Source organism: Canis aureus, chromosome 12, assembly GCF_053574225.1.
Source record: "Canis aureus isolate CA01 chromosome 12, VMU_Caureus_v.1.0, whole genome shotgun sequence".
Lineage (NCBI taxonomy): Eukaryota > Metazoa > Chordata > Mammalia > Carnivora > Canidae > Canis > Canis aureus.
The window spans coordinates 10,863,299-10,889,189 of record NC_135622.1 but is presented as its reverse complement, the minus strand read 5'-3'; the positions used below and the strand labels follow the sequence as shown (position 1 = coordinate 10,889,189).

General features: G+C 46.3%; 1 protein-coding gene across 2 annotated transcripts in view; it reads left to right on the top strand.

The window, feature by feature from the left end:
• ATP1A1 (ATPase Na+/K+ transporting subunit alpha 1) overlaps nt 1–23,508 on the top strand; it is a 29,406-nt gene extending 5,898 nt beyond the window's left edge. For both annotated transcript variants that reach the window (XM_077842717.1, XM_077842718.1), the window contains exons 2-23: nt 4,631–4,735; nt 5,441–5,500; nt 7,311–7,514; nt 8,307–8,420; nt 8,696–8,830; nt 8,971–9,088; nt 9,533–9,801; nt 10,276–10,474; nt 10,757–10,866; nt 12,676–12,810; nt 13,088–13,280; nt 14,582–14,757; nt 15,738–15,874; nt 16,664–16,814; nt 17,402–17,570; nt 17,707–17,861; nt 18,409–18,532; nt 19,360–19,505; nt 19,620–19,750; nt 20,018–20,119; nt 22,603–22,694; nt 23,148–23,508. In XM_077842717.1, coding sequence (XP_077698843.1) covers nt 4,631–4,735; nt 5,441–5,500; nt 7,311–7,514; nt 8,307–8,420; nt 8,696–8,830; nt 8,971–9,088; nt 9,533–9,801; nt 10,276–10,474; nt 10,757–10,866; nt 12,676–12,810; nt 13,088–13,280; nt 14,582–14,757; nt 15,738–15,874; nt 16,664–16,814; nt 17,402–17,570; nt 17,707–17,861; nt 18,409–18,532; nt 19,360–19,505; nt 19,620–19,750; nt 20,018–20,119; nt 22,603–22,694; nt 23,148–23,176 — 3,054 coding nt within the window. In that variant the 3' untranslated portion in view covers nt 23,177–23,508. The remainder of the gene's footprint in view (nt 1–4,630; nt 4,736–5,440; nt 5,501–7,310; nt 7,515–8,306; nt 8,421–8,695; nt 8,831–8,970; nt 9,089–9,532; nt 9,802–10,275; nt 10,475–10,756; nt 10,867–12,675; nt 12,811–13,087; nt 13,281–14,581; nt 14,758–15,737; nt 15,875–16,663; nt 16,815–17,401; nt 17,571–17,706; nt 17,862–18,408; nt 18,533–19,359; nt 19,506–19,619; nt 19,751–20,017; nt 20,120–22,602; nt 22,695–23,147) is intronic.
• Nucleotides 23,509–25,891: the final 2,383 nt, after the last annotated feature.

Here is a 25,891-nt window from a genome sequence, read left to right as displayed (position 1 = left end):
TATGGAGGTCTTGAGCTGGCCTCACAAAGGGACCGGTTGCTCTGGCTTTGCCACATGACCTTCTTTCTACAGCCTTGCTGCATGTTCAGGTGAGTGACAAGGAGTACAAAGGCCCGGTGGTCCTGTGGGTCACGTCCTCTGCAGAAGAAAGCTGGTCATTCCTTAACTGCCCTAAATGTTGCTCCAGGCCGCAGAGCAGCTGCAGTATTAAGGCCGCGCGTGTCCTCCCTCAACCTCGGCCGTCTCAGGGCCCTCAGATCCCCTGGCTAGAAAATTCCTTGCACGTAAACTAAACCACTTAGTCATTTAGGTGCAACTGATGATGTATGAACCGGGCTTGATCATTTCTGATATTTTCTTTCAGTTTTCATTGATGAGATGAAATAAAAATACCCCAAATGGGTTGGGGGGTACCTTGATGAAAGGTTGAAAGGGGTTTTCTTAGTAAGTGAGGAATAGCACTAATTTCTATGTTAATTCAAACCCAGGCTTAATAATAACCCTGGTGCAGTGCTGTGCAGAGTACCTTTACATACACGGTTGTTGTGTGACAATAATTTACTAAGACAGGATCCTAGGAAGATGGGAAAAAGCCCATCCTCCCTCCCTCTCCCCCCCCCCCCACTTGAAGGAAGGTGTAGTGCTCCCTCTGGCCCCTCTTGCTAGTCCAAAGCTTTTGTTTGTGTGTGGGTTTTAGGTGTTTTGTTTTCAGACTTGACGGCAGCCCTTGATGAATCAGATGATCAGAATGCCTTCTGGACTCTTCAGTCCTCAGGCCAAGGGTTGACTGCCATCTGAGGGACAGGCAGCTGAGGCTGACTGTGCAGGGTCCCGCAGCCAGCCAGGATGACTGGGGGCTTACTTACCCCCTAGGTTTCTTCAGCCATTGCAAAAGTCTGAAAAAACTCTGAGCTCCCGCTGCTCCCAGGGCCATCTGTTGCTGGGTAGGAACCGACACGATGGCCAGCACGTCCCAAAGTCCCTAATGCACTAATGCCAGGTGGAGCCCTGAAGTATGGAGGCCTCTGTGGCTGCTTCACTGTCCGCAGACTTCAAGTGATCTCACTCTGGGATGGAAGCTTATCTCCCAGATGCCATGGCAGCTTTCTGTGTGTGCCTTTGTAAATTTGGGGATTTTTTTTTTTTTAAGATTGTATTTATTTATTTACTCATGAGAGACCGAGAGAGGCAGAGAGACACAGGCAGAGGGAGAAGCAGTCTCCCTGTGGGGAGCCCAGTGCCAGACCTGATCCCAGGACCCCAGCATCACGACCTGAGCCAAAGGCAGAGAGGCTCAACCTCTGAGCCACCTGGGTGCCCCAGGAATAATTTTACCTGCCCGCTGTGTCCCCCACTGCACCCCCTTGACCTGGTTAACTACTGATGGAGAGGGAGGAGCACGTCTGGGGAGCAGTCCATGTTTTAAGATGAGTGAACCTTGTTACTTGTGTTAACCTTGGTTTCTTCTGTCAAGAGTTTTCTCTTCCCATTTCCAGGGCACCTTTTCCCTCTGCCCAGATCCAACAGTAGCAAGATTCCCAGGGCATCTTCAAGAGGATGGAATCCCTGGGAAGCACAGGATGAAGTAATGACCCATTTTCAGCTGTGTCACATTGGGCAAGCCCCTGCCCTCATTGTGACCTCCCACTTCCTAAATTAGAATGGGGAAAAAAAAAAGACAACGTACAAATCAGAACTGAACTTACTTCATCGTTTTCACCAGTGGCCCATTTGTGAAGGGCCTTGAGCTTTCATTGTAGCTTCCCTCAGAGACCTCAGGGGGTGCGTGAGGGGTGCCATCATGGATCATGGGAAACATGGTGGGTGTGGGAGAAGTGATCAGAGTAGCAGTGTGTGCCCAGTGCCCGGAGGAGCAGGAAGGTTCCTGTAGGTGACTGGAGAAACCATGTTTCTCTCTTGCCATCACCTTTGTTTCTCCCTGTGTTTAGATTGTTCCCCGATCCCACCCTGCACTCTTTCCACCCCAAACACACACACACACACACACACATACACACACACACTTTCTGCTTTGAATCTGTGATAGTCAAGACCTATAGGGACTTAGGGAATATTTAGTTCCTGTCACAATAAGCAAATATTAAATCATTGTTTTACTTATAGGGAAGAACTGAATTGTAAAAGCCATCTGGTCTTCTGGACAAACATTGCCTGTTGAAAAAATTAAAATCTTGAAGGAGAAGAAATTCCACATGTTAATCCTTCCCATGTCTCTTTCACAAATGTCCTCACTTAAAACTACGCTTTATGTAGCATGAATTGAGGAAAGGGCGCAGGCTATTAGGAGATCAAACTCCCAGCCAGCTTAACCATTGATAACTGTGAGGCTGGAGGCAACATACTTCTCTGTAAAAGGGGCTACAATTTGGAACCTGTCCAGGGCCTAGCTCAGCTCTCTTATCATTCTCCCTCTTTTTTGGAGTGGAAAATACTGACAGTCTGAGGATAAAGCATATAGCTGGTGAGGCAGAGAGATTTTTTTAAATCTGATTTTCATATATGTATATTTTTCCTTTAAAGGTTTTACTTATTTGAGAGGGAGGGTGAGAGAGAGCGGGAGAGTGCAAAGGCAGGGGAAAGGAGAAGCAGACACCCCCTGAGCACATGCACCCCCCTCCCCCATCATGACCTGAGCCAAAGACAGATACACTCAATCCACTGAGCCACCCAGTCGCCCCTGATTTTCATGCATTTAAATTAAACTTATTTTAATGATATTTTTGCTTAAAGTGAAATTGTGGACTGTATTTTAAAAATCAATACAAACCAACCACATAGTCTTTTAGAGATTCCCTAGTCAATACCTTTAAAATGATTTTTGAAGTGACGTGCTTTCCCATTAAGAGAAATTCCACTTTAGACTGTGGTTCTTGTTGAAGCCCTGTCCTTTCTTTTTGTTTTGTGTGTTTGCTTTCGTGTGTGATTATTTTCCATTTTAACTCTGGCACCAAGGGGCTCTACGCAAAGAGGCACTTATAAATGTGGTTGCTCCACAGTGGAGAGAATTTCAAGAATGTCGACTATCTTTAGACCTGCTTCATTCTTAACAGATAAGATAGAAACAAAAGAACTCCACTCTGTTGGGAGAAGTTAATCAAGGAACACTGCAGAAGTAACCACCAGGAGTTGAACAACATGAATAATATAAATGTCTCTGCCTGTGGGCAACACCAGTTCCTTTGGGGCAGGATTTCTCTTTAGAGTCTTAAGAGACAGTGTTTTAAATTTCAGTGAATATTATCTTTATTTGCAACTATCTTAGCAATGACTGAAATCCACCTATCTCCTTTGATTTTATTTTATTTTTTAATTTGATTTTTAGCCTAGTAAAATTTTGTTCTGGACACAGGTTCTCACTTAACTGCTTTAACGGCTGGCAGTGTGCTTCTGAAAGTTAGAAGTGAGTAAAGAAGAGCGACAAAATAATATAGTAATAGCACTATATATCCATTTTGAAGAAAAATGCTACCGTCTGTCTCCTTCCCCTGCCCTTCTCAGGGAGAGGGTGGTTGCGGAGGCAGTTTGAGGGCTGGCGGTGTCTGGAGTGAAGGCCTCCTCTCCGCCAGACCAAGGTCTGGAGCACCAAGTTCAGGCTGTGTGTAGATAAGCTGAAGCATTTTAAACGGAGCAGGGGGAGGGGTATCCAGAGCAATCTAAATTTAAACTATAGAATCAACATTTTCTCCAAAAATTGTTCCAGTTTTCAAGAGGCGTAGGTGGATCCTGTGAATTGTGTGCTAATGCACATGCTTTTCCTACACTCTGCTTATGTCAAAACATTTCCAGTGACTTTGATTCAGGAGTTTATTTTCAGGCTATAGACTGGAGAGAGGACTTTTGTGGGGGCGGGGGGAGGTCTTTTAAATGATTTTAAGGATTCTTAGGCTGATTTTTTTTTATTTTTAAATAAAAGATGAACAGGTCACTGTTCTTATGTAAGCCTTAAAAATACTTAACCTTGATCCCCAATTGGCTTCTTTGCAAAGCTAAGAATTTAAACATAATAATAAAAGTAACTTGGCATTTTACGTGTCTTGTTTAATTTAGCATTTGGTTCTCCCAGAAAATACTACCTAGAAGTAGGCACAATTATTCTCTCTGTGCTGGGGCAGAAAAAAAAAGAAAGCTTAATACTTAGTGACTTACCCAAGGATACATAGCTGATAAGTGGTAGAGTGCAGGAGTCTAACTCAGACTTGTCTGGTTCAGAGTACAAAGGACTGAGCACTATATTCTCAGTTAATAATGTAAAGATGATTTCATTCTCTCAGTGGAGAAGATGGAAGGTTGTGATATAGAGATTTGACAGCACAGCCCCCTCCCTGTTCACCCCAAATGGAAGTGACTGGCAGGACCATTCTGTGGTTGCCATGAGTTCTCTACGGGTCTTATTGCCCTCGGGTGCAGGTGGCATGTCTTGAGCTTCTGATAGTTGGGATAGTAGGGTCACTTTCATTTAGCTTCTGGTGTATGCATGTTTATTTCTGCGATTATTGTCCCATTGAATATTCAAAATGTTGGATGTGCTAAAAACTGCTAAAATCCCCTGCTCCAAAATCTTCTGTTTGTTCATAATATACAACCTCACCTCTCCCACGTTTTCCTTTAGGTCGGACGTGATAAATATGAACCTGCGGCCGTTTCAGAGCATGGCGACAAAAAAAAGGCCAAGAAAGAAAGGGATATGGATGAACTGAAGAAAGAAGTTTCTATGGTAAGTATTAGGAGGCAGGTTGCTTTTTGTTCTCCTTATAAATTAATTCTATCCTATCTGTTGGCTGTTTAATTTCCCCCCACCCTCTAATCCTTCAGTCAGAGACTTAATTTATTTTAAAAGTAAAAGCAGTTATTGTGGTTATCATCTAGATCTTACTGAATGGTAGAAGAAAAAAAATTTCACTTTCCAGGCTGTTAGAGCATTGGGAAAGTTATTCGCACTGCCCTCCCTCCCCATCCCCAATCCCTGGCATAACCAAAGGTCCACAGAAGCAACTGTGGTTGATATTAGAGCCTTTGCTTTTCTGTTTCTGGATTCTACCAAACATAGGGAGAACCCTGAGCCTCTCCAGCTGTGGAGGCTTCCACAGACAGGGCTTGTCTAGAACCTGCCTGGTCATCAGAGAAGGCAGATAAGGTTCTACTCCACCTCCGAGACTGCTGGGCTTTTTTGAAGTCATGAGGCAGGCAGCAAGGGGCTTCATCCCACAGCTTTCACTGTCCTCCAGGAACGGGCTCTCAGCACCAGGCTGTGTGGTTGCTGAGCCATTAGGCAACTGGGAGGAAGAAGTCTACCACCTTCCGCACTGAAGGAAAGCCCGTTTTCTGAGCCTTGGTAGTACTAGTGATGAGTGACATCAGTGCTTTCTCCTAATCTTTTTTCATGGTCCTGTGTTCAATTCTTATTTCTCTCTCCCCTTAGGATGACCATAAACTGAGCCTTGATGAACTTCATCGCAAATATGGAACAGACCTGAGTCGAGTATGTTGTCATTTCACACTTGTACAGAGTCCTGTTTCCCGTAGGCATCTCCCTGTGTCACAGGCCTAGCCCTGGAGCCCCTGGGAGGAGAATGATGACAGGCACCATCTGAGTAACTAATGTGTGCCACATGGAGAGCTTGGGCTTTTGTGTGCTGCTTTAGTACATTGTTTGCCCCTGAAACTTCGACAGTAGACGGTATTTTCCCCATTTTAGAATAGGTGAGATCCAATAAGGGGAAGCACCAGGATTTGAAATTGAATGGTTCCATAGCCATGCTCCTTCCCTGACTTTTGATTACACATCTTTGTCTTTATTCCTCTATGTTCATAAAATTGAGTTGAATATTTCAATGAGCTGAATCTTCAGCACATCAGCTTTTGCACTTTGACCTGCCAGCTCCTTTGCAGTATCTCAGAGCCTTGATTATTCTAGTAGCATTTATTTGAAACTTGTTTTTTTACATAACTGAAATCTCTCAATCAAGTATGTGTTCTATATCCTTGTAATCTGGGGGGAGTTGGGTATAAATTGGCCACACAATATAAAAGGAAATGGGGGAGGGCACAGTTGGTTATTTCTGTGCATAAAGTAAAAAGTCTGGGGAAAAACTTGAGTGGTAGCCAATGAGTGTATAGCCATTATTTCAGTAAATGATCAAGACATTGTAAGTAAGAAGCGTGCTGGCATGGGTGCCCTGGGCTCCAAGGGGAGGCATGAGTCCCACATTGAGCTGACCATCACCGTTGCCTGAGCACAGCATCCTCTCATTTTTAGTAATACCTTAAAGGGGTTGTCGTGAGAATGAAGGTAACTCGTGGGAAGCACTGGACTCAGTGCCTAGCAGGTAGAGCGCACTCAGATGTTGGGTGTCAGTTCTACTTTAGGGGAGGGTTACATAAGGGGCTTGAGGAGGGGCCTGAGTCCTCATTTCTCCCTTAACTGCCTGGTTTTCTTCTCACTATTCCCCATAGTCCCTGTGTAATTCAGATATTTAAAATAACATGAATACAAACTACATATTAATGGTTACTTTGGACAAAAATTAGTTTTGTCGTTGTTTTTTCTACTCTGACTTGAGTATTTTGATAATATGAAAGTAATTACATTTTCCCCCTTGTAGTGGGAGCCTTGTATCTACTATGTACTGTCCATGTATCTTGGTCTTAAGGCCCATTTAGAGAAGTGCAAGGCGTTGGTACTGTGGAGTTTTTCAGTGAATATTTTTAAGTTGGCAGGTTCCTGTGGTGAGCTGGAATATGCACCTGTGTGAACCCTCCCAGCCACATAGTCCTTTCACTTACCACCCATAGGATAGAGTTCTATACTGAAAACTTGGCTCTTAAACCATTCACAGGTTTGATTCCTACAGGGATTTTTTTTTTCCTTTTTTGACGTATAGAGAGGGTTTCTTCCCCTCCCTGACAGATCCAATATACAAAAAAAAACCTCAAAGCTCTTAATTTGCAAAGCTGACTCGATGAGTTAACATTGCTGAGTTCTGGCAAAAATGCAGTTTGGCATGAGTCCCTTACCTCAGCTTAGATCAGACTGGTTTCTGATCTGTCCATTGGTCCATTTAATATATATTTCAGTCTGGATGTTGTGGGCTCCTTGGGAAGTTTGGGCAGCTGTGTGCCTGGACCAGGAAGGGGGCTTCTTCATCAGAACTTGCCAGGTTTCATAGGCTGTCTAGCATGGGGAATTTTTTTTCCTCCTGAACCCATTACTGTGGCCCTCCAGCTATCAAGGTGTATTTGCTTGTGTGTTCTGGGGCAATGTGTCTTACTTATATTCCTCTGCTTTTCAGGGCCTAACAACCGCTCGAGCTGCTGAGATCCTGGCTCGAGATGGTCCCAATGCCCTCACCCCACCTCCCACCACTCCCGAATGGGTCAAGTTCTGTCGGCAGCTGTTTGGAGGTTTCTCGATGTTACTGTGGATTGGAGCGATTCTTTGTTTCTTAGCTTATGGCATCCAAGCTGCCACGGAAGAGGAACCTCAAAATGATAATGTGAGTTCTGTAGTTGCTAACTTAGATTACCAAGTATGTGTAAGGTGTCCTCCTGGTCTTTGCTACCCACTTATTTGCCACTAGTTACCACTGGTTAGCTGATGGTTTTAAACAATAGGGAAAGGGATGTGTGGGTGGCTCAGTTGGTTGAGCATCCCAACTCCTGATTTCGGCTCAGGTTACCATCTCAGGGTCATAAGTTCGAGCCCCCTGTTGGGCTCCGTGCTCAATGAATTTTGCTGCTTTCTCTCAAAAAATCTTTAAAGGTAAACAAACACAAGGGGAAGGAAGGCACTGTCAGTAACCATTGCCTTCAAGGCCCATCCATTCTTCCTTCTTCGTTTCCAGTTTCTCTCTCCATCTCCCACTTTCTAGATGCTCTTCCATGCCGGATGTCCAGCCTTTCTGTCCCTGCTGTGAATGGGCAGCTCCACTCAGGTCCTGGCCCAGGGCCAGCCACCACCCAGATGGCAGAGCACAGCTTTTAATGTTGGCCCCTAATGTACAGCCAGAAATGTAGCCATTCTTCAGAAGTCACAAATTGTTTTGAAAATGTCTTTGTTTTAATAAAGTGGGATTCATCTAGAACATTTCCAAAAGTCCATCAAAGTGTTATGACCAAGGGTCTCTGTGACCTCATCCCTGACCCTCCTATACACAGTCTCTAGAAAGATACATTCAAAGACATGAGTCCTATATTTATTTTTGAAGCCTTGACCTGTCAAAAATTAACTGAATGTTTTCAACTCCTTACTGAGAGCCCGTGGCTCTAACCTGTTTGTTGTCTTCCAGCTATATCTTGGTGTGGTACTATCAGCTGTTGTCATCATTACTGGCTGTTTCTCCTACTATCAAGAAGCTAAAAGTTCAAAGATCATGGAATCCTTCAAAAACATGGTTCCTCAGGTACCTTTCGCTTTGCCCTTCTCCATTGACAGCCCCAAATGAGAGTGTGAAGCTGAGGTTTCCGAGTCAATGGGAACAAGAGGGCCACCTCTAACATAACTCCCAACAAGCTTTTGTAACTTGTATAAATAGAATAATCCTCCTGGTCGTGCTCTCAGATAATTCACATTAGAGATCCTTTTATAATTTGGTTTTCTTGTTTGAATACTACCCGATCCTTGTCTGTAACCACTTTTCTCTAATTGAATGATGTAAACTGTTTTCTGCTTCCAAAGCAAGCACTTGTGATTCGAAATGGTGAAAAAATGAGCATCAACGCAGAGGAGGTTGTAGTCGGGGACTTGGTGGAAGTGAAAGGAGGAGACCGAATCCCTGCTGATCTCAGAATCATATCTGCCAACGGCTGCAAGGTGGGTTCAGCGGGGATGCCCCCTGTGGCTCAGGCACAGTGCGCAGAGCAGCCCGGTGTCCACATACACGCGGCTCAGGCACAGTGCGCAGAGCAGCCCGGTGTCCACATACACAGCCCTCTTTCTTGTCTCGTGGACAGGTGGATAACTCCTCGCTCACCGGTGAATCAGAGCCCCAGACTAGATCTCCAGACTTCACAAATGAAAACCCTCTGGAAACAAGGAATATTGCCTTCTTCTCAACGAACTGCGTGGAAGGTAGACCATTTAACGGCACTACTCATATAGCATGCTGTTTATCTTGGGCATTAGCAACAATGATGAAAACCGTAGACCTAATTTCTGTTCTCGTTTTATTGGCTCCTTGTCTGACAACTGTGGTCAAGCACGGCAGATGCGGTCAACTCCCTGGCAGGAAGGCTCAGAAAGCCTGTGGGTTCTCAGTCTGCTTCCCCCCACCCCCACCTCCGACATGCCTCTTCTGTTGGCTTTGCTGACCTGCCAGTGGCATTTGGAGCTGCTGTCCTCCTGGATAGAAAGCCCTTCACCAGTCTCTCTGGTTTAAAACAGCATATACCCCACAAAAGCGCTGACCCCTAAAAACATGCCGTTTGTCTCTTTTTTAACCATGCCAGGCAACTGCAAGTTCTGTGACTTCTCTGATAAAACGAGGTACAATTTCCTCTCCTTCCCTTTCTTAAGGCACTGCGCGCGGCATTGTTGTATACACTGGGGATCGCACTGTCATGGGAAGAATTGCCACACTTGCTTCTGGGCTGGAAGGAGGCCAGACTCCCATCGCTGCAGAAATTGAACATTTTATCCATATCATCACGGGTGTGGCTGTGTTTCTGGGCGTGTCCTTCTTTATCCTTTCTTTGATCCTTGAGTATACCTGGCTTGAGGCCGTCATCTTTCTCATCGGAATCATCGTAGCCAATGTGCCGGAAGGTCTGCTGGCCACTGTCACGGTAAGCAGCTTGGCGACATCAGTGTTCGCTCTTAGTAAATCAGCCTGCACGTGGGACTCCACCACTGTGCTCTCCAGAGCGGCTGCCAGCTCAGGTGTGATCGCCCTCGCTTGCATGGGGTTAGATAGCGAGGAGGCTGAGCATGTCTTTTACATGGAAGATGGTCATCCCAAAGCCCGAATAAGCCTAGATTTTGATCTTATTGCATGATCCACAACAGTGTGACCAAGGGGGAGAATTTGGGGGTGAGCCGGGGAAACACAATGTGGTAAATCCTGGCTATTTTCAATTTTTCTTTATCTCTTACTTTATGGGAGGAGGGAAGGCCCTCTATCCACATTCTGGTCATGATTCAGACTTTGGAGGATGATTGGACAGGTTTAATTTTAGACCAGCTTCTTCCATGTTTAGGAGGTAGCCAGAGTCTGTATACAATGCTGAGATTGAGGTAATCTGGTCCCTAATGGTTTTTAGGTATGTCTGACCCTCACTGCCAAACGCATGGCAAGGAAAAACTGCTTAGTGAAGAACTTAGAAGCTGTGGAGACCTTGGGATCCACGTCCACCATCTGCTCAGATAAAACTGGAACTCTGACTCAGAACCGGATGACCGTTGCCCACATGTGGTTCGACAATCAAATCCACGAAGCCGACACGACAGAGAATCAGAGTGGTGAGGCCAGGTCCCACCCCATACCTCAACCTCACCTGCTCACATTGCTTCCTGTTTTTTTTTTTTTTTTCTTTTAAGTTGTTTTTTGTGTTTGTCTTTATCATTTGGTAAAAGAGTTAAGGGTATGGGGTTTTAGATTTCTCTTGACTTTGCCCTGAAACCTGATTCGTTTCATTAGCTGGGAAATGAGATGTATCCTTTCACTTTGGATGGGACCTTAATACCAAGTTCAATGCATTATTTTCCTATCTTTTTTTTTTTCTTTTCTTCTGCTTCCATCAGGTGTCTCGTTCGATAAGAGTTCAGCCACCTGGCTCGCTCTGTCCAGAATTGCGGGTCTTTGTAACAGGGCGGTGTTTCAGGCTAACCAGGAAAACCTGCCTATCCTTAAGGTATGCCTAGGAATTCCTGTTAGCCATTAGGCCACCTTCGGGGGTGTAGGTACACACAAGAACCACCACCTGAGTGTTCTCCCTAGAGAGCATGTGCTCTCTGCGTTCGGATCCAGTCCTCGTAGCACACCCTTCATGTGATGCTCTGTGTATGTAGCTTGTGTTGCCCAGGGATCCCAGAGCACTTAAGATTACCTTGTGGTCCATATAGGTCAGAAAAAAGGGCTTATACAGTAAAAACTGACCAGAGGTGGGAGGCAGTCTTCACCGTGAGAAACCTAATGAATAAAACCCGGTTTTGCCACTCTGAGTGTATGATACTCCTCTAACCCAGCAGACGGTGAGGGCTGCTTTTGTGACTCGATAATCGTATTTGCATATTAGGATACAGTAGATTCCAGTAAATCCCTTAAGCCATTTATTTTCTTAAAATAGCTCAGCTATTTCTCTTATCTTATTTGTTCTCTACTTGCTTACTAATGATGCAAAAATAAGCTCAGCCTCATGGAATTCATGTGAACTGACTGAGGTTTCACTGTGCTGTCCGGTGGAGACAGTCTCAGAAAGGTCATAGCTACCCAGGGTTGTTTAGGATGAGGAAGATGTGTGTGAGGCCCTCTGGGCTCGCTTGTTCTCGGTGAGGCTGCTGGGGGTGGTTCTGGGTAGAAACCGAGCTGTCAGAGCAAGAAGGCTCCTATAGAGGGAACTGCGGTGGCTTCTCCTGTGAAGATGGGACCCTTGTATCCTTTAAAGGAAGAGTTCTTGGCATCGAATTGGTGTTCATTTGAGGAGGATGTTATGTATCCTGGGATAAAACTTGAGATGCCTATTTTTATGTATTTCCTTACCTCAAAATGGAAATCTTCTAGGCTTTCAGCATAGGGCTCAACAGGTATCAAATCTTTCCTGATTTAAAAGTGCCAGAAAGGGAGCGTGGGGTGTATTTCTGAGTATTGGGGGGGGGGGGGGCATGTCAGTAGCAACACTACTGTTCCCTTCTCTCAAAAGGCATACAACTATCCTACTTTAATAACCGGGCTTTGTTAAAAATGATTCCACTTATTTCACATTTCTTACCAAACCTGGCCACCTTTCTTATTAAACAGAACTACTTTGTTGGTGAGCATTAATTTTCTCTTCTGCATGTCAGAATTCTAAAAGTGTTTATATAAAAGTTGGCTACAGCTAAAAATGTTCTTAGTATGTCCTACTATATTTCACAAAATAGAAGTATGTGTTACCTCAAGTGTGGGCTGTAACTTAAAATGTTAGCTGATTATATGACTGCTGGAGCTAATAATAGCTTTCAGTTCACACCAATCAGGCCCAGATAATTTTGCACAATTGAATTATGTCTAAAGCCGTCTACTTTGCCCTTGACACAGACAGTTTGCCCCCAGTCCTGGGAACCTAAGGGATTTTCTTTTAAATTGTAGCTGCTGTAAATATTTGGACTCTCACTTGGTATTTTCAGATTCATAATCAGAAATATGTCCTTGGGAATAGTGTTGGCTTTGAGACTTTGCAACAGGGGGGAAGATTAAAAATAAATAGGCTAAAGTAGGTTAGAAGAGTGTGTTGTGCTCTTCCCAAGAGTGAGTGACCCCTTCAGGCACCCTTCTTATTCCAGAAGCTGGATGTGTGGGGTAGAGGAGGAGGAAGAGGCAGAGGGAGGCTTGCTTCCTCTTCACCCACCCTGTCTTCCACTTCTGATGAGACCAGAATATGTCTGGGTGACTTCCCAGTTTTTCGTTGGTGCCTGGGTGAAGCGTTTCAGGCTGATTAACAGATAGATGTCTCTGTTGACAGCGGGCAGTTGCAGGTGACGCCTCAGAGTCCGCACTCTTAAAATGCATCGAGCTGTGCTGTGGTTCTGTGAAGGAGATGAGAGATCGATATGCCAAGATTGTGGAGATCCCCTTCAACTCTACCAACAAGTACCAGGTGGCTTGGCGGTGGCTTGGCGGTGGCAAGGGTGGGCCAGGGGCAGGCGGGGAGGAGTGGAAGCTGGAAGGAGAGCTGTTTTCCTGTTTGAAATATTATAAGCTTAAGTGGGTTTCTTGATAGCATTCAAAGTAATGCTACAAAGTGAGACACCAAAGTTCAGAAATGGGAGACCTTGGTGGTTTTTATGACATGTACTAAGGAGTAAGTGAGCTGAGCTACCCACTCGGATTGCCACGCTCAGCCACTGGCGTTCACACCTCCACATCCTTTACAGCTGTCCATCCACAAGAACCCTAACACGTCTGAACCCCGACACCTGTTGGTGATGAAGGGTGCTCCGGAAAGGATCCTGGACCGCTGCAGCTCCATCCTCCTGCACGGCAAGGAGCAGCCTCTGGATGAGGAGCTGAAGGATGCCTTTCAGAATGCCTACCTGGAGCTGGGCGGCCTCGGAGAGCGAGTGCTGGGTATGTGAACGGCCAGCAGCACGGCCAGCAGTCTGGTACACATCTGCATGGTGTCCTTACCTCTCCTAAACCTTCCGGAAGAATTCTCCTCGATCTGCCCCCTCTCCTGGAAAGAGTAAGGACTGGAGAGGTGTTTGGTGTGTTGGGCCCATGAGCAACAGAATCCTGTTGGTTTGCTTCTGATTCGTACTTAGATCTTTGGTCTCATGCTGGTCAGTTCTGTTTGCCTGGGTGAAAAAAAAAAACCGGGGAGAAGAACTTTATTATCAAACCTTTGTTGCTATGACTATGACCTACAGACTTAATGAAATTAAAATTAATTCCCAGGGCTTCAAGAGTAAAACCATTTCCTGACTGGCACAGAATGGCTGTGAATTCACACCGGAGCTCATGCGTCAGTTCACAAATGACATTAACAGTAAACTTTGCATCTAGGGAGCTGCTTGTCCTTCCCAGTATGTCAGTCCCTGCAGAGGAGAGGTGCATTACACTCACTGTATAATGTAATTGAGAAAGTGGCCTTCGTGATATTTTGCAGGCAGGCAGATAAAAAGACATTATTGATGTAATTCTTCTGTTCCACTTAGCTTACTGACTCAGAACTGATTGCCTGGTTCCATACTTTGGCTCATACCTGCTCCCTCCTCTAATCTGAAGTACTCTGTCCACTGAAAAATCCCTGTCAAGTGTTGCTTCCCCATGTCTACCCGTCCACAATAGGAGCATTCTCTCTTCCTGAATCCATGTACCACCTCCTACCACTTTAAAGAACATCGTAACCTTCCTACAGCATTGCAAGAACATCCTGAATGTCATGATCCTGGTGGTAATGATACTATGTGATAAGCCCCTTGGGCAGAATGTGTCTGCTTTGTATTTATCCTCAGAGTACTTTGCATGATGGGCCTCCCTGCTACCCAGTAATGTATTTTGGGTAAATGAATAGTGAGCAGAGATGATGGGGACTCGGTTTTTCCAAAGAAAGAAGCAGAGATAAATACAGTTCCATGATTTGCCAGTTCTAAGTACCCTAGTAGGCAGGTCTAGAACCCTGAGGTCCTGATGCTCAGAAGCCCTGGCCTTCCTTGGAGGCGTGGTGATGGCTTCTGTCACTAGTGTGGGTTTTCCTGATTCCATAGCATCTATACATGTTAAATAAAGCCTCACTGTTTTAAAACTAGACTTTTAAGAAATACTCCCAAAGTAACCGTGGAGCCCGAGGTAATCGATCCAAAGAACCAGCTACTGTTTCCTGTACCACCTGCATCACCAGGCTCACAGACGCCGTGCCTTCCTTGCAGGTTTCTGCCACCTTTTCCTGCCAGATGAACAGTTTCCTGAAGGGTTCCAGTTTGACACTGATGATGTGAATTTCCCTGTTGAGAACCTCTGCTTTGTTGGGCTCATCTCCATGATTGACCCTCCACGGGCTGCTGTTCCTGACGCTGTGGGCAAATGCCGAAGTGCTGGAATTAAGGTAGTGCCTGGTCCTTGGCATCATCTTAGTGCCTTGGGGTACCCTGCTTAGTCATGTGGCCCCATGGGAGTCCCATAGCCAGCTTATTTACTCACCTGGAGGGTTAGTTTCTTATCACTACAGCTTTGGTTACCACCAGAAAAAGGCCACATGGTACTAAAATGTTGGCATAAGCAGCAGATGAGGGGTTTAAAAGAAAACACATTTTGGGAAAGGAAATGGGAACATAAACAATAACTGAAAAGGGCAAAAAAAGACTTGGCATAAGGTTTTAGATTTGAAATTCTTGCATTCTAAATTGATTCACTTCGTGCAGTGAGTAGCATTCTTCTCCATTTTCACTTAACTGGTTTTTTAATGAATGTTTGGTGTCCTCTGCATCTATCTTTTTAAGTCACGGAACATTGTTCAAATGCACTGATAACGAGGCGGTTGTTTAGCCTCCCTTGGTGCTAGCTGTCTGATTTGTTTCCACTTTCTCATCCTCGTTAGTAACAGTGCCCTGAAGAGCTTTGCAAAAATTATTATTCACTTTGACTCTCTTCTTAAGTGTAGTCTTCTGAATATAATCATTGGCTCAAAAAAGTAGTAACAAGATTTTTAATTCTTTTTACATACTCAGTGCTTTCCCAAATTAGGCCAGTTTGGGAGTGCTGACCAACAATATGTGGCACCTTTGCCCTCTAGTCTGGTCAGCATCACATTTTTACCTTTTCTTTTTGCCAGTTTTGGTAAATTTGAGTTTTCTTCTATGACTGTGTAAAAGGAAAAGTAGGTGCAATGTGTCTTACATGATTGTATACTAAGATAAAATCTGGAGGTTGCTTTCTGTAAACAGGCATTTATGTTTTTAGTTAATGTTTATCAGTTTTTAGGTTTGCATTTCTGTCCTTTGTTATTCCAAGATGAATTATCCTTAATATTTACTCTTGCCTCCTGAGGCAGCTGCATTCACTAAATTGCCCTGTTTTTTATTCCAGGTCATTATGGTCACTGGAGACCATCCGATCACAGCCAAAGCCATTGCCAAAGGTGTAGGCATCATCTCAGAAGGGAATGAGACCGTGGAAGACATTGCTGCCCGTCTCAACATCCCAGTGAGCCAGGTGAACCCCAGGTAAGACAAGGAAGCTCAAAAGCTGGTCTGCCTTGAATGTGCAAATGGTGGTAGTTGAGAGTCATCAGCTTGGCTCTCTGATGGTTTGCTTCTAGGCTTGCTCTGAATGGGGAATGCTCCTACAGTTCCAGAAGGCAACCTTGTCCTTCCAGGGGACAGGTTCAATGAGAGCAAGTCATCATTGCCAACACTTAGATGTGCTCACATAGTCTAAGCACTTGATGCGCTAACCTGCTAAGGGAGGTGGTGGTCCCACTTTGCAGAGCTGAGAAGCTGAGCCTTTGTCATACGCTCTGCAGTCGAGCGTCCAATTTCATGCTGTCAGCCACAAAGAATACAACCTAACACCTAGCACCGAGTCCATTTCCAGGGCTTGTCCAGGTAGTGCAGACCAAAAATGAATTTTGGCAGTAAAGTAAAATAGGTAACAAAAACCAAGAAGTACTGTTTTTTGCTAAAGTTGGGGGCGGCTCACCCACTTTGGGGCTATCAGAGGGTTGGGTCTATTCTTTGAAACTTGGTCATGTTATTTCAGTGTTTTCTCTAAAGATCGAGAAAGATGACAGGTACGCTGCCTGCAGGTGGTTGTGAGTCTTTGGATGAGACCTATGAACGTGCTTTGTAACCTGTAGGATACTGCGGAGATGATAGCGATAGCTCTTACATGAGAGGAAAAACTTCCTCTGGCTTTGTGTTGTTTACAAAGTGTTCTGTGTAAAACAGCCCCTCTTGGAGATAAGCATCATGCTGGTGAAGCCATGGGTGACCTTTTTCCCATCCTGATCCTAGAGACGCCAAGGCCTGTGTGGTACATGGAAGCGACCTGAAAGACATGACCTCCGAGCAGCTGGATGACATTCTGAAGTACCACACGGAGATCGTGTTTGCCAGGACCTCTCCTCAGCAGAAGCTTATCATTGTGGAAGGCTGCCAGAGACAGGTTAGCGGGCGACCAGGGCCAGGCTCTTTCAGGCACTGGTGACCTCTGTGATCACAGTGCCAGTGAAAACACAGCGCCGGTGTTAGACACGTGGCCCAGCTTTTCTGAGACTCACTGCATATGTGCCAGTAAGAAGCTCCAGAGGGAGGAGGAACTTGATAATGGCTTAGCAGAGCCACACACTTGACAACACACGTCTTCACCATCTCCCAGAGTCTGAGGCTCCATGCTTGCCTGGAATAGCAGTGCAGGCTCCAAATGTCTACACTGGGGATGTGAATAGCTGGGAGACTGTCATCCCATCCCTTGAAAAGACCTTACAGGAATGGGGCTGTACAGAGGTCCACTCACCAAAGTCATGGCTTTGAGGAGCCCTTGTTTGTAACGGGAGGGGATATGTTTATCATCAGTCCTTAATTCTGTGGTCAGATAGTACCTGGGTGGCTTCTTAGCTGAGTCGGTTCTGAGCCTGCGGAGAATCTCCTAGGAAAGGGGCGGGGTCTGTAGTGAGGAGAGGCAAGTTGAGGCCTGTGTCTCCACCCCTGGACGGAGTGGCTCTTACAGACCCATCCCCCTTCTTCTGGCAGGGGGCTATTGTGGCTGTAACTGGTGATGGCGTGAATGACTCTCCAGCCTTGAAGAAGGCAGACATTGGGGTTGCCATGGGGATTGCTGGCTCCGACGTGTCTAAGCAAGCTGCCGACATGATTCTTCTAGATGACAACTTTGCGTCAATTGTGACTGGAGTAGAAGAAGGTGAGAGAGCACTGTGTTCAAAGCGTTCGCTAAAAACTCATCCCAATACTTCCCATCTGTATCTACTTCTTAGCCTGCCCATCCCCTTTAGCTCTGTAGTAAAAAAAAAAACAAAACCAAAATCTTGCTTTCCCAGGTCGTCTGATCTTTGATAACTTGAAGAAATCCATTGCCTACACCCTGACCAGTAACATTCCAGAGATCACCCCCTTCCTGATATTTATTATTGCAAACATTCCACTACCACTGGGGACTGTCACCATCCTCTGCATTGACTTGGGCACAGACATGGTAAGTGACTGGCAGGGCTTCAGGCCCTCACTCACCCGCCGCTGCGACACCTGGTCACACCGGGTTTAGTGGCACCCGGTGTGCGTCACAGCTTCAGCCCCCAGGAAGCAGCATTCTTAGTCTTTAGGGCAACTGTCAATACTTGTCAGATAGCAGCATATGAAAGGGAAGATTTTTTTTTTTTTCCTTTTTAATAGGACTGGTAATAGCATCTCATGGTATGAAAAACAGTTTTAAAAGGGAAAGGGCGGGACGCCTGGGTGGCTGAGCGGTTAAGCATCTGCCTTGGGCTCAAGGCATGATCCTGGAGTCCCAGGATCGAGTCCCACATCCGCTCCCTGCATGGAGCCTGCTTCTCCCTCTGCCTGTGTCCCTGCTACTCCCTCTGCCTGTGTCTCTGCCTCTCTCTAGTATCTCTCATGAATAAATAACATCTTTAAAAAGTAAGAAAATAAAGGGGGAAAGGGCAAGGACTTTATAACGGAAGGTTCACAGTGTCAGCTTCCTGGTATCTGACAACTTTTATACTCCTGCCTCTCGTCCCCAGGTTCCTGCTATCTCCCTGGCTTATGAGCAAGCTGAGAGCGACATCATGAAGAGACAGCCCAGAAACCCCAAAACGGACAAGCTTGTGAATGAGCGGCTGATCAGCATGGCCTATGGACAGATCGGTAAGCTGCTGCTGGTGACCTTGCACCCCAACTCTCTCCACCCCCAGGGCTTGGTTCCTGCTCTATCAGCAGTGGAACATGACCTCTAACAGGTGGGCAGTGAAAATGCCCTTTGATCCTAAATGCTCTGCCTACTGGCCTTCAGGAGAAGCCGGCAAGGCCACTGTGAGCAGCCCAGGCCTTTGGATTAATAGGTTGTAGCACTGTGAACACTTGGGTAAAATGGAACAGATAAGTACGTTGTAGAAATAGGACAGAGACTTGTCGACAGTTGCTGAGAAGAGGTTGGCTACTGGCCAGGAAGACCTAAGTTTAACAAGGAAGACTAGGTCCAGAGCATAGGACGAAATCTTGCCCTGAGGAATTCAGGATAGTGTGGTGTGGGATCAGAGGCCAGAGGAGAAGCGTCCTGAAAGTGGTAGGAGGAGGAGGGGGGTTGGGTCAGAAAATTCACTTATTTTGAATGTGTGAAAACTGAGATGGGAAAATAGTCATGTTGTATCAGAGATTAAAAAATAGGGATGCGTTTTTCCCCCCTAAAAAGGCTCTGCCCCCATAGAGATACATGACCATGTAATAGCAGTGGGTGTTTCGGGGGTTTCAGAGTAAGGCCTGTGTTTCTTCCCCTTTTAAAGCTCTAAAAAGTGATTCAAAAAGAGAAGAGGGCACCGAGTGAGGGCTATGCCCCTGGGATCCTCCATCCTTCTAGTCCTCTCTCAACCAGTGACAGCCGCCCCTAAGTCCCCTCCCAGGCTTCCTGCAGCACTCAGATGAAGTATGTGCAGATGCCCTGGAATCAGGTTAGAATTGTTTTTCCACCCCTCCAGGTATGATCCAGGCCTTGGGGGGCTTCTTCACTTACTTTGTGATTCTGGCTGAGAACGGCTTCCTCCCGACCCACCTGCTGGGCCTCCGAGTGGACTGGGATGACCGCTGGATCAACGACGTGGAGGACAGCTATGGGCAGCAGTGGGTGAGTGAGGGCCCAAACAGTGGGAGCTCCTTAGGCCCCCCGAGGACAGTGGCCACTCAGCCTCTGGCCATGCAGGCCAAGAGCCGGCTCACCTGTCTGCCTTCTGTGTTTCAGACCTACGAACAGAGGAAAATCGTGGAGTTCACTTGCCACACGGCCTTCTTCGTCAGTATCGTGGTGGTGCAGTGGGCTGACTTGGTCATCTGTAAGACCAGGAGGAACTCAGTCTTCCAGCAGGGGATGAAGTGAGTAGAGGACACTCAGGGCCCTCACGTGAGGCATCTTGGTGATCTCTAAACTCCCCGAACCCAATACATGGCAGTTTCTGGAAAATCCCCTCTTTTGGAACAGATTTAGGAAGCAAGATGTGATTCTCCGGGTTTTTTTTTTCATCTGCCCGCAAGTTCCTAAGTACAACTGACACATAAAGACCTTGATCTGTCTTTTAACACATAGCATTAGAAGAGAAACATCTGATTGCATTCTTAAGCTTTTTCTTCCCTTGATTTTAGGAACAAGATCCTAATATTTGGCCTCTTTGAAGAGACGGCCCTTGCTGCTTTCCTGTCCTACTGCCCTGGAATGGGTGTTGCCCTGAGGATGTACCCCCTCAAGTAAGTTGCTCCTCTTCCAGCTCCGCAAAGTGTGAGAGAAAAGTGGAACTTCTCTCATGATGTGCACTAGTAACTATTACTGTTAGGAATTTGGGGTGGCACATCCAAGAATTTCTCTGGCTGGAAATTAGGAAGGATTGACCAGGGTCCTTAGGCTTTACCTGGGATCAGGCCAGACAGGCTCTGGTACCTTGGGATTGCTCACCAGCTAACTGCATCAGTGCTCGGGCCACCTTCAGCAACTGTCTAGTTGTCATTAGAGGCAGACCAGAGAGGCCTAGGGCTTGGAATGGGTTCAAATCTTGATTTACCTGCCTAGTTCCTGTGTGTCCTATCACAGGCCCCCGCCTTTGGGCCTCGGAATCCTCTGTTTTCAAAGGAAGAAGGTGGGAGAAGCAGGCTTGAAGTAGATCACAGTAGAGTAGACCAAAGGAAGCTGACCACTAAGTCTTTGCTCAGGATCAGACTAGCCTTTTTTTAAACACAGTGAAGGACTCTGTGGTAGACCCTGTATGTGAAAAATTCAGGTTTATCACAAGTGCAAATTCCAGTAGTTTTTTTTTTTTTTTTTTAAGATTTTATTTATTTATTCATGAGAGACACAGAAAGAGAGGCAGAGACACAGGCAGAGGGAGAAGCAGGCTCCATGCAGGGAGCCTAATGTGGGACTCAATCCCAGGACCCCAGGGTCATGCCCTGAGCTGAAGGCAGATGCTCAACCACTGAGCCACCCAGGCGTCCCTCCAGTAGCTTTTTGAAACAAAAGAGTGTGGTGGTATCTGCTAGCTGGTTGAGGTTAAACAGTTGTAACTTGATTAAAAGATGCTAAAGTACAAAATATGGCACCCCTGTAACATGACCTTTTGATTCAAAAGTCTCAAAAAAAAAAAAAAAAAGAAAAGAAAAAAAGTCTCCCCACCCTTGGGGCGCCTAGGTGGCTTAGTTGGTTAGTTGTCTGACTCTTGATTTCAGGTCATGGTCTCAGGGTCATGGGATCAAGCCCCACATAGGGCTCTGTGCTCAGCAAGGAGTCTGCTTGAGATTCTCCCTCTCTCACTGTGCCCACACCCCCCATCCCCCAACCCACACATACACCCCAAAACTCTTAAAAAAAAATTCTCCCCAGCCTTGCTCTCAGATCCATCCTACCTGGCTGGTAGCCATCACCTCCTTCCACTGACCCCATCCCTGAAGTAGCCAAGCCCCATGAGCCTCCCTGGCATCTTGTTGGGTCTGTACAGATATCCCCTGTGTGCAAGGGTAGCCTGGCATCTAGGGTCTCTCACTATTGTCCAAATGGTCTTTCTAGCCTTCTCTTGTAGCCATCCAAGCTTCTGTTGGGTGAATTCAGTATTCTTTCCCCGCATACATATTTTGGTAAGGATGCTTCCTCCCACCCCACTAGTTTGGATAATCCTTCAGGACTGGTTTCCCGGGAGCTTGTCCCATGTGGTCTCACCCTCCTGGATTGGTGTACTTGCACCCCTTCTTTGGTATTACTTGTCATTTCTGTTCCCCACTAGCTTATAATCTTTAAGGCATGGGCTATGGGAATTTTTTTTTTTTTCTTACTGTGTAGCCCAGGCCCCTTACACAGAGCTGGTATACAATAAGGGGCAAAGCCTTGTCCAAGTTGGATTCTATCAGGTTGAGCCACTGTTTGTCAAGAGGAGGGTAGGAGAACCACCTAGCTGTCTAAAAGGCTGAGATGGAGCATGACCCTGAAATGGAATAGTGCCTCAGGACATGTTTTGCTAGGACCAGATCACTTGTTCCCAACGGGTTCTACCCAATTTGGAAGGTGGGTTAGTTACTTCGGGTGGCTGAGTCAGATGAGGTCGTATCTTAGCTGCGGAGGAGATCGCCTAGCGCCAGGAAGAGGAGGAGAGGGCCAGGCTTCTGCCCTGGGACAGCCGCCCTCATGTGTTGACTGCAGACGTTGGTAGTCAGGGAAGCAGAGCCCTCCACCAAGGCTGCCTGGGGCACCTGTCTCCAGGCTGGGGGCTGACGCGGCAGCTCGCTACATTCCCAAAGGCCTCCACTCTCTGTTAGGTCCCGGCGTTATTCATTCCCTGGCGCTGGGATTCAGTACACAGGTGACTGAATTCAAGGGGTGGATAAACCTGGTAGTTCTTGACCTTCAAGTGCCAGGACATAGATACATTGCACACTCAAGCTTCTTAAACTTTAGAAAGGGAGGAAAGGAAATGTCCGTTTGCTGTCGGATGGTCAACAAAAAAATCTCAACTCACACTACAGATTATAAAAAGCAAACTGAAGGTGGGAAGGGGCTTCCTTCATGAAGTCCCTCTAGGCCCTGAGCACAGGGAGCCACATTCTGTTCTTAAGACCATTCTGTGTGTTCCATGCTAACGGCTCAGTAGTTAGCGGTGACTATGTGGCTCCTCCTCCCAGGCTTAGTTCATCATCTCTTTCCTTCGAATTGTGTTCATAAGTAAATTGCTACCTGCTTCTGTTTCCAGACCTACCTGGTGGTTCTGTGCCTTTCCCTACTCTCTTCTCATCTTCGTGTACGACGAAGTCCGAAAACTCATCATCAGGCGACGCCCTGGCGGTAATTACAGACCTTTTTAGCTTTAGCAGGGGTGTGGGAGAGGCCGTAGTTCTGTGGCTTCTATTTCCTCTGACGTGTCTGGGCTCCCTCTGTGATCAGTCTGGTTGGCTAAGGCCACTGGCCTGGCCAGCTGGAAACTGGGTCCAGCCAGTCTCATCCCCAGAGTAAAGATCTCAATTAAGGTTTCAGAACCAATCATATTTTAGGCTAAACTACAAATCCAATAGGATACGGTGGAAAGTTGGTCAGAAACCTCAACCATCTTCCCAACTAATACATTCTTTCTAAAAACATTTAAATAACAGTTGAGGTCCAGTATTGAATTTGGGTGAACCATCCCCCTTTCCTGGACTTTGTCACCCCCAAGTCGTTCCTTGTCACTATCATTCCCACTGTGCACTAGAGCCAGGAGGACTCACTGCACTGTGTCTTGTCTCTCTCTGCTGCATACAGGCTGGGTAGAGAAAGAAACCTACTACTAGACCCCCGTGTCCTGCACGTCGTGGAGCATCATGCCACACACTTTGCACCCACCACCCACCCCCTCTTTGTGTACTTCAGTCTTGGAATTCGGAACTCTACCCTGGTAGGAAAGCACCGAAGCATGTGGGGGAAGCAAGACGTCCTGGAATGAAGCATGTAGCTATATGGGGGGGAGGGGGGAGGGCTGCCTGAAAAACATCGTCTATGGGAATGACAGTGGGGATGGTTTTTATGTGCCTTTTTGTTTTTGTAAAAAGGAAAACTTGGAAAGACTGAAAGAATACATTTTATATCTGGATTTTTACAAATAAAGATGGCTATTATAATGGAATCTGTCTCATGGCCTCATCACTTCTGTTGCCCAGATGTTTGTTCTGAGTGCGCATCCCGGTGCTGGCAGCTTCCTCAGCACCAACCAGGAACTTCTGAGCCTGGCAAACTCAGACCTGCTGAACCAAAGCTAACCAACCGGCCATCTGGTTTAATCAGCTCTCTAGGCTATTTGGAGACACATTCATGTCTGTGAACCAGTGTTCAGAGGAAACTGCCCAGACCCTCTTTTTCTAGTAGAGGAACTTACCTGACCCATTCTCCTGTGGGCCACCTCTGGGTGAGTGGTCTACCTGCTGCCTAGCATCTACTTTTAAAAACATTTTATTTATGAAGTATATTTTTACTATATTTAAACTCAATTTGCCAACATATCTAGCACCTGTTTCTTGATGGCAAAACACGTGCTGTGAAAGATTCAGTTGCTTGGTTGAGATAAAACTCTGACCAGTCTGGTCCCAGCCTGCAGGCCACTCGCCATTTCTCAGGTCCCCACGACAACAGCCTCAAGCTTCCCTAGACTTAGGTTTGTCTGAGCAGCAGAACCTACATCTGTAGTCTCATGGCATGTGTATCATAGAGTGCTTCCCTTTCACATAGCTTGTTCCTAATGTAGCATCAAATAGCTCCATTTCAGAAAGTGGTTATGTGCCAGAGGCACTTAAAAAAAAGGTAAGAGATCTGTTTACTTCGGGGGCAAGTCTGAGAATGCCTGCTTTCAATGAGTGAGTGTAAAATGCCCACCCCACACCCCCTCGGTCTCCTGGTTCAGTAATCCAGCCTGAGTGCTGTTAACTAGCCATGCTCCAAGGCTGTCCTTGCTTCAAGCAGGCAACAATCCAGAGTCCTTACTGCTAGCACCAGAGTGATTGTGGTTTGCAGGTGATCATAGAATGAGTATTTTTTTCCTCTGAAAGTTTAATTCATTGCCTGTGCCTCTTGCCTGCCACTCCCTTCTTTTTATTATTATTTTTATTTATTTTTACAGTTTTTTCATTTAAATTCAATTTGCCTGACAAATTGAATTCACTTCTAAGCTACACAGGTGGGAGGGGAAGGGAGATGGCATTCCCACATATGGGCTGTCACTGTAATACCCCCTCCAGCTGGAGGAACTGGGAGAGCTGGGTGGTCTGCCCTTAGTCTAACCTACCAGTTCTTTCTTCCTCAGGGCACTTTCCCCTGGGGTGATCTCTGCACTGGTACACAAGTCATCTTTAAAGAGAGCCATCTGCTCAGCCCGACAGAAGGGAACTAGGATGAAAATGAAGAGAAAGTTGTCAGGATTATTGGACCATGAGACAGGTGGTAACTGGCTGCTTGAGGACATGTTGCACGTCACTGCTGTGATGGCAGTAACAGGGTCCTTGCCATGTGCTTAAACTGACACAGCACTGTCAAGATTGGCTGCCCCCATCCATATTCCCTGTGTGTCTGCTTTCTGGGACCCCCGGAGAATTGACCGCTGAGCACACACTACTATGATGAAGGTCAGCAGCCTGACACAGTAGATGGGGCTGACCCCAGCTGGCTGCCAGACCAGGGCTTTTCACAGCTCTTAGCAGCCCCAGACTTCAAAACACACAGAGTAGGGTAGAGCAGGACCAGGGGAGGATTGAACCTTCTATCCCCTTCCCACCAAAAGAGTTCTACCTCCTGACAATTCTCTAAATAAAAAGTTTTAGGGCCAAAACTTCCTGCTCTACAGGAAGCAGCTAAGTGATGCATCCAACTGGTACCAAAACCAGACCTAATGGGCTAGATCTTTCTGAGCTTTCTAAAAGCAAGACTGAATGCCTGGGCTCAGTTCTACTTCACATGCAGATTCTCCTGTTAGCTCTTTCTGTGGAGCTAAGTATGGCTCCAGAAAAATGATAGAAACAGCTCCTGAATACTGACCCCTCCACCACCTCTTGTTCCTTTAACACCCATCCTCTAAAGTCCTGTTTGAGATCGCCACTGACCTGATTATGAAGTCTGGCAGCACATCCCAGCCCTTACTTGGCCTCTGCAGCATCTATGCCTCCATCACACGCTTCCTGAAATCAGACCTCTTATCTTTCCACGATCATCGCTGCCTACTCCTTAGCTTTCAGCTTCCTCTTCACATGCTCCCTGACTGTTCATTTCCTCAGCAAGTTCCCCGTACCCTTCCCTCTGCCTGCTTCATATTCCTGGGGTTTTATAACGTCACCCACATGATGCTTTCAGGCTGGTCCTCTCTCCTGGGCCCCCAGTTATCTATCGGATATCTATATTTGTTCAGAAAGCCTAACACACTACTCTAAACTCCAAAGACAAACCCAAGTTTGAGGTCTCAAAATGAACATGTTCTAGGCAATGACCTCCACCACCCTGTTGCCTAAGTCAGAAAGCTGGAAGTC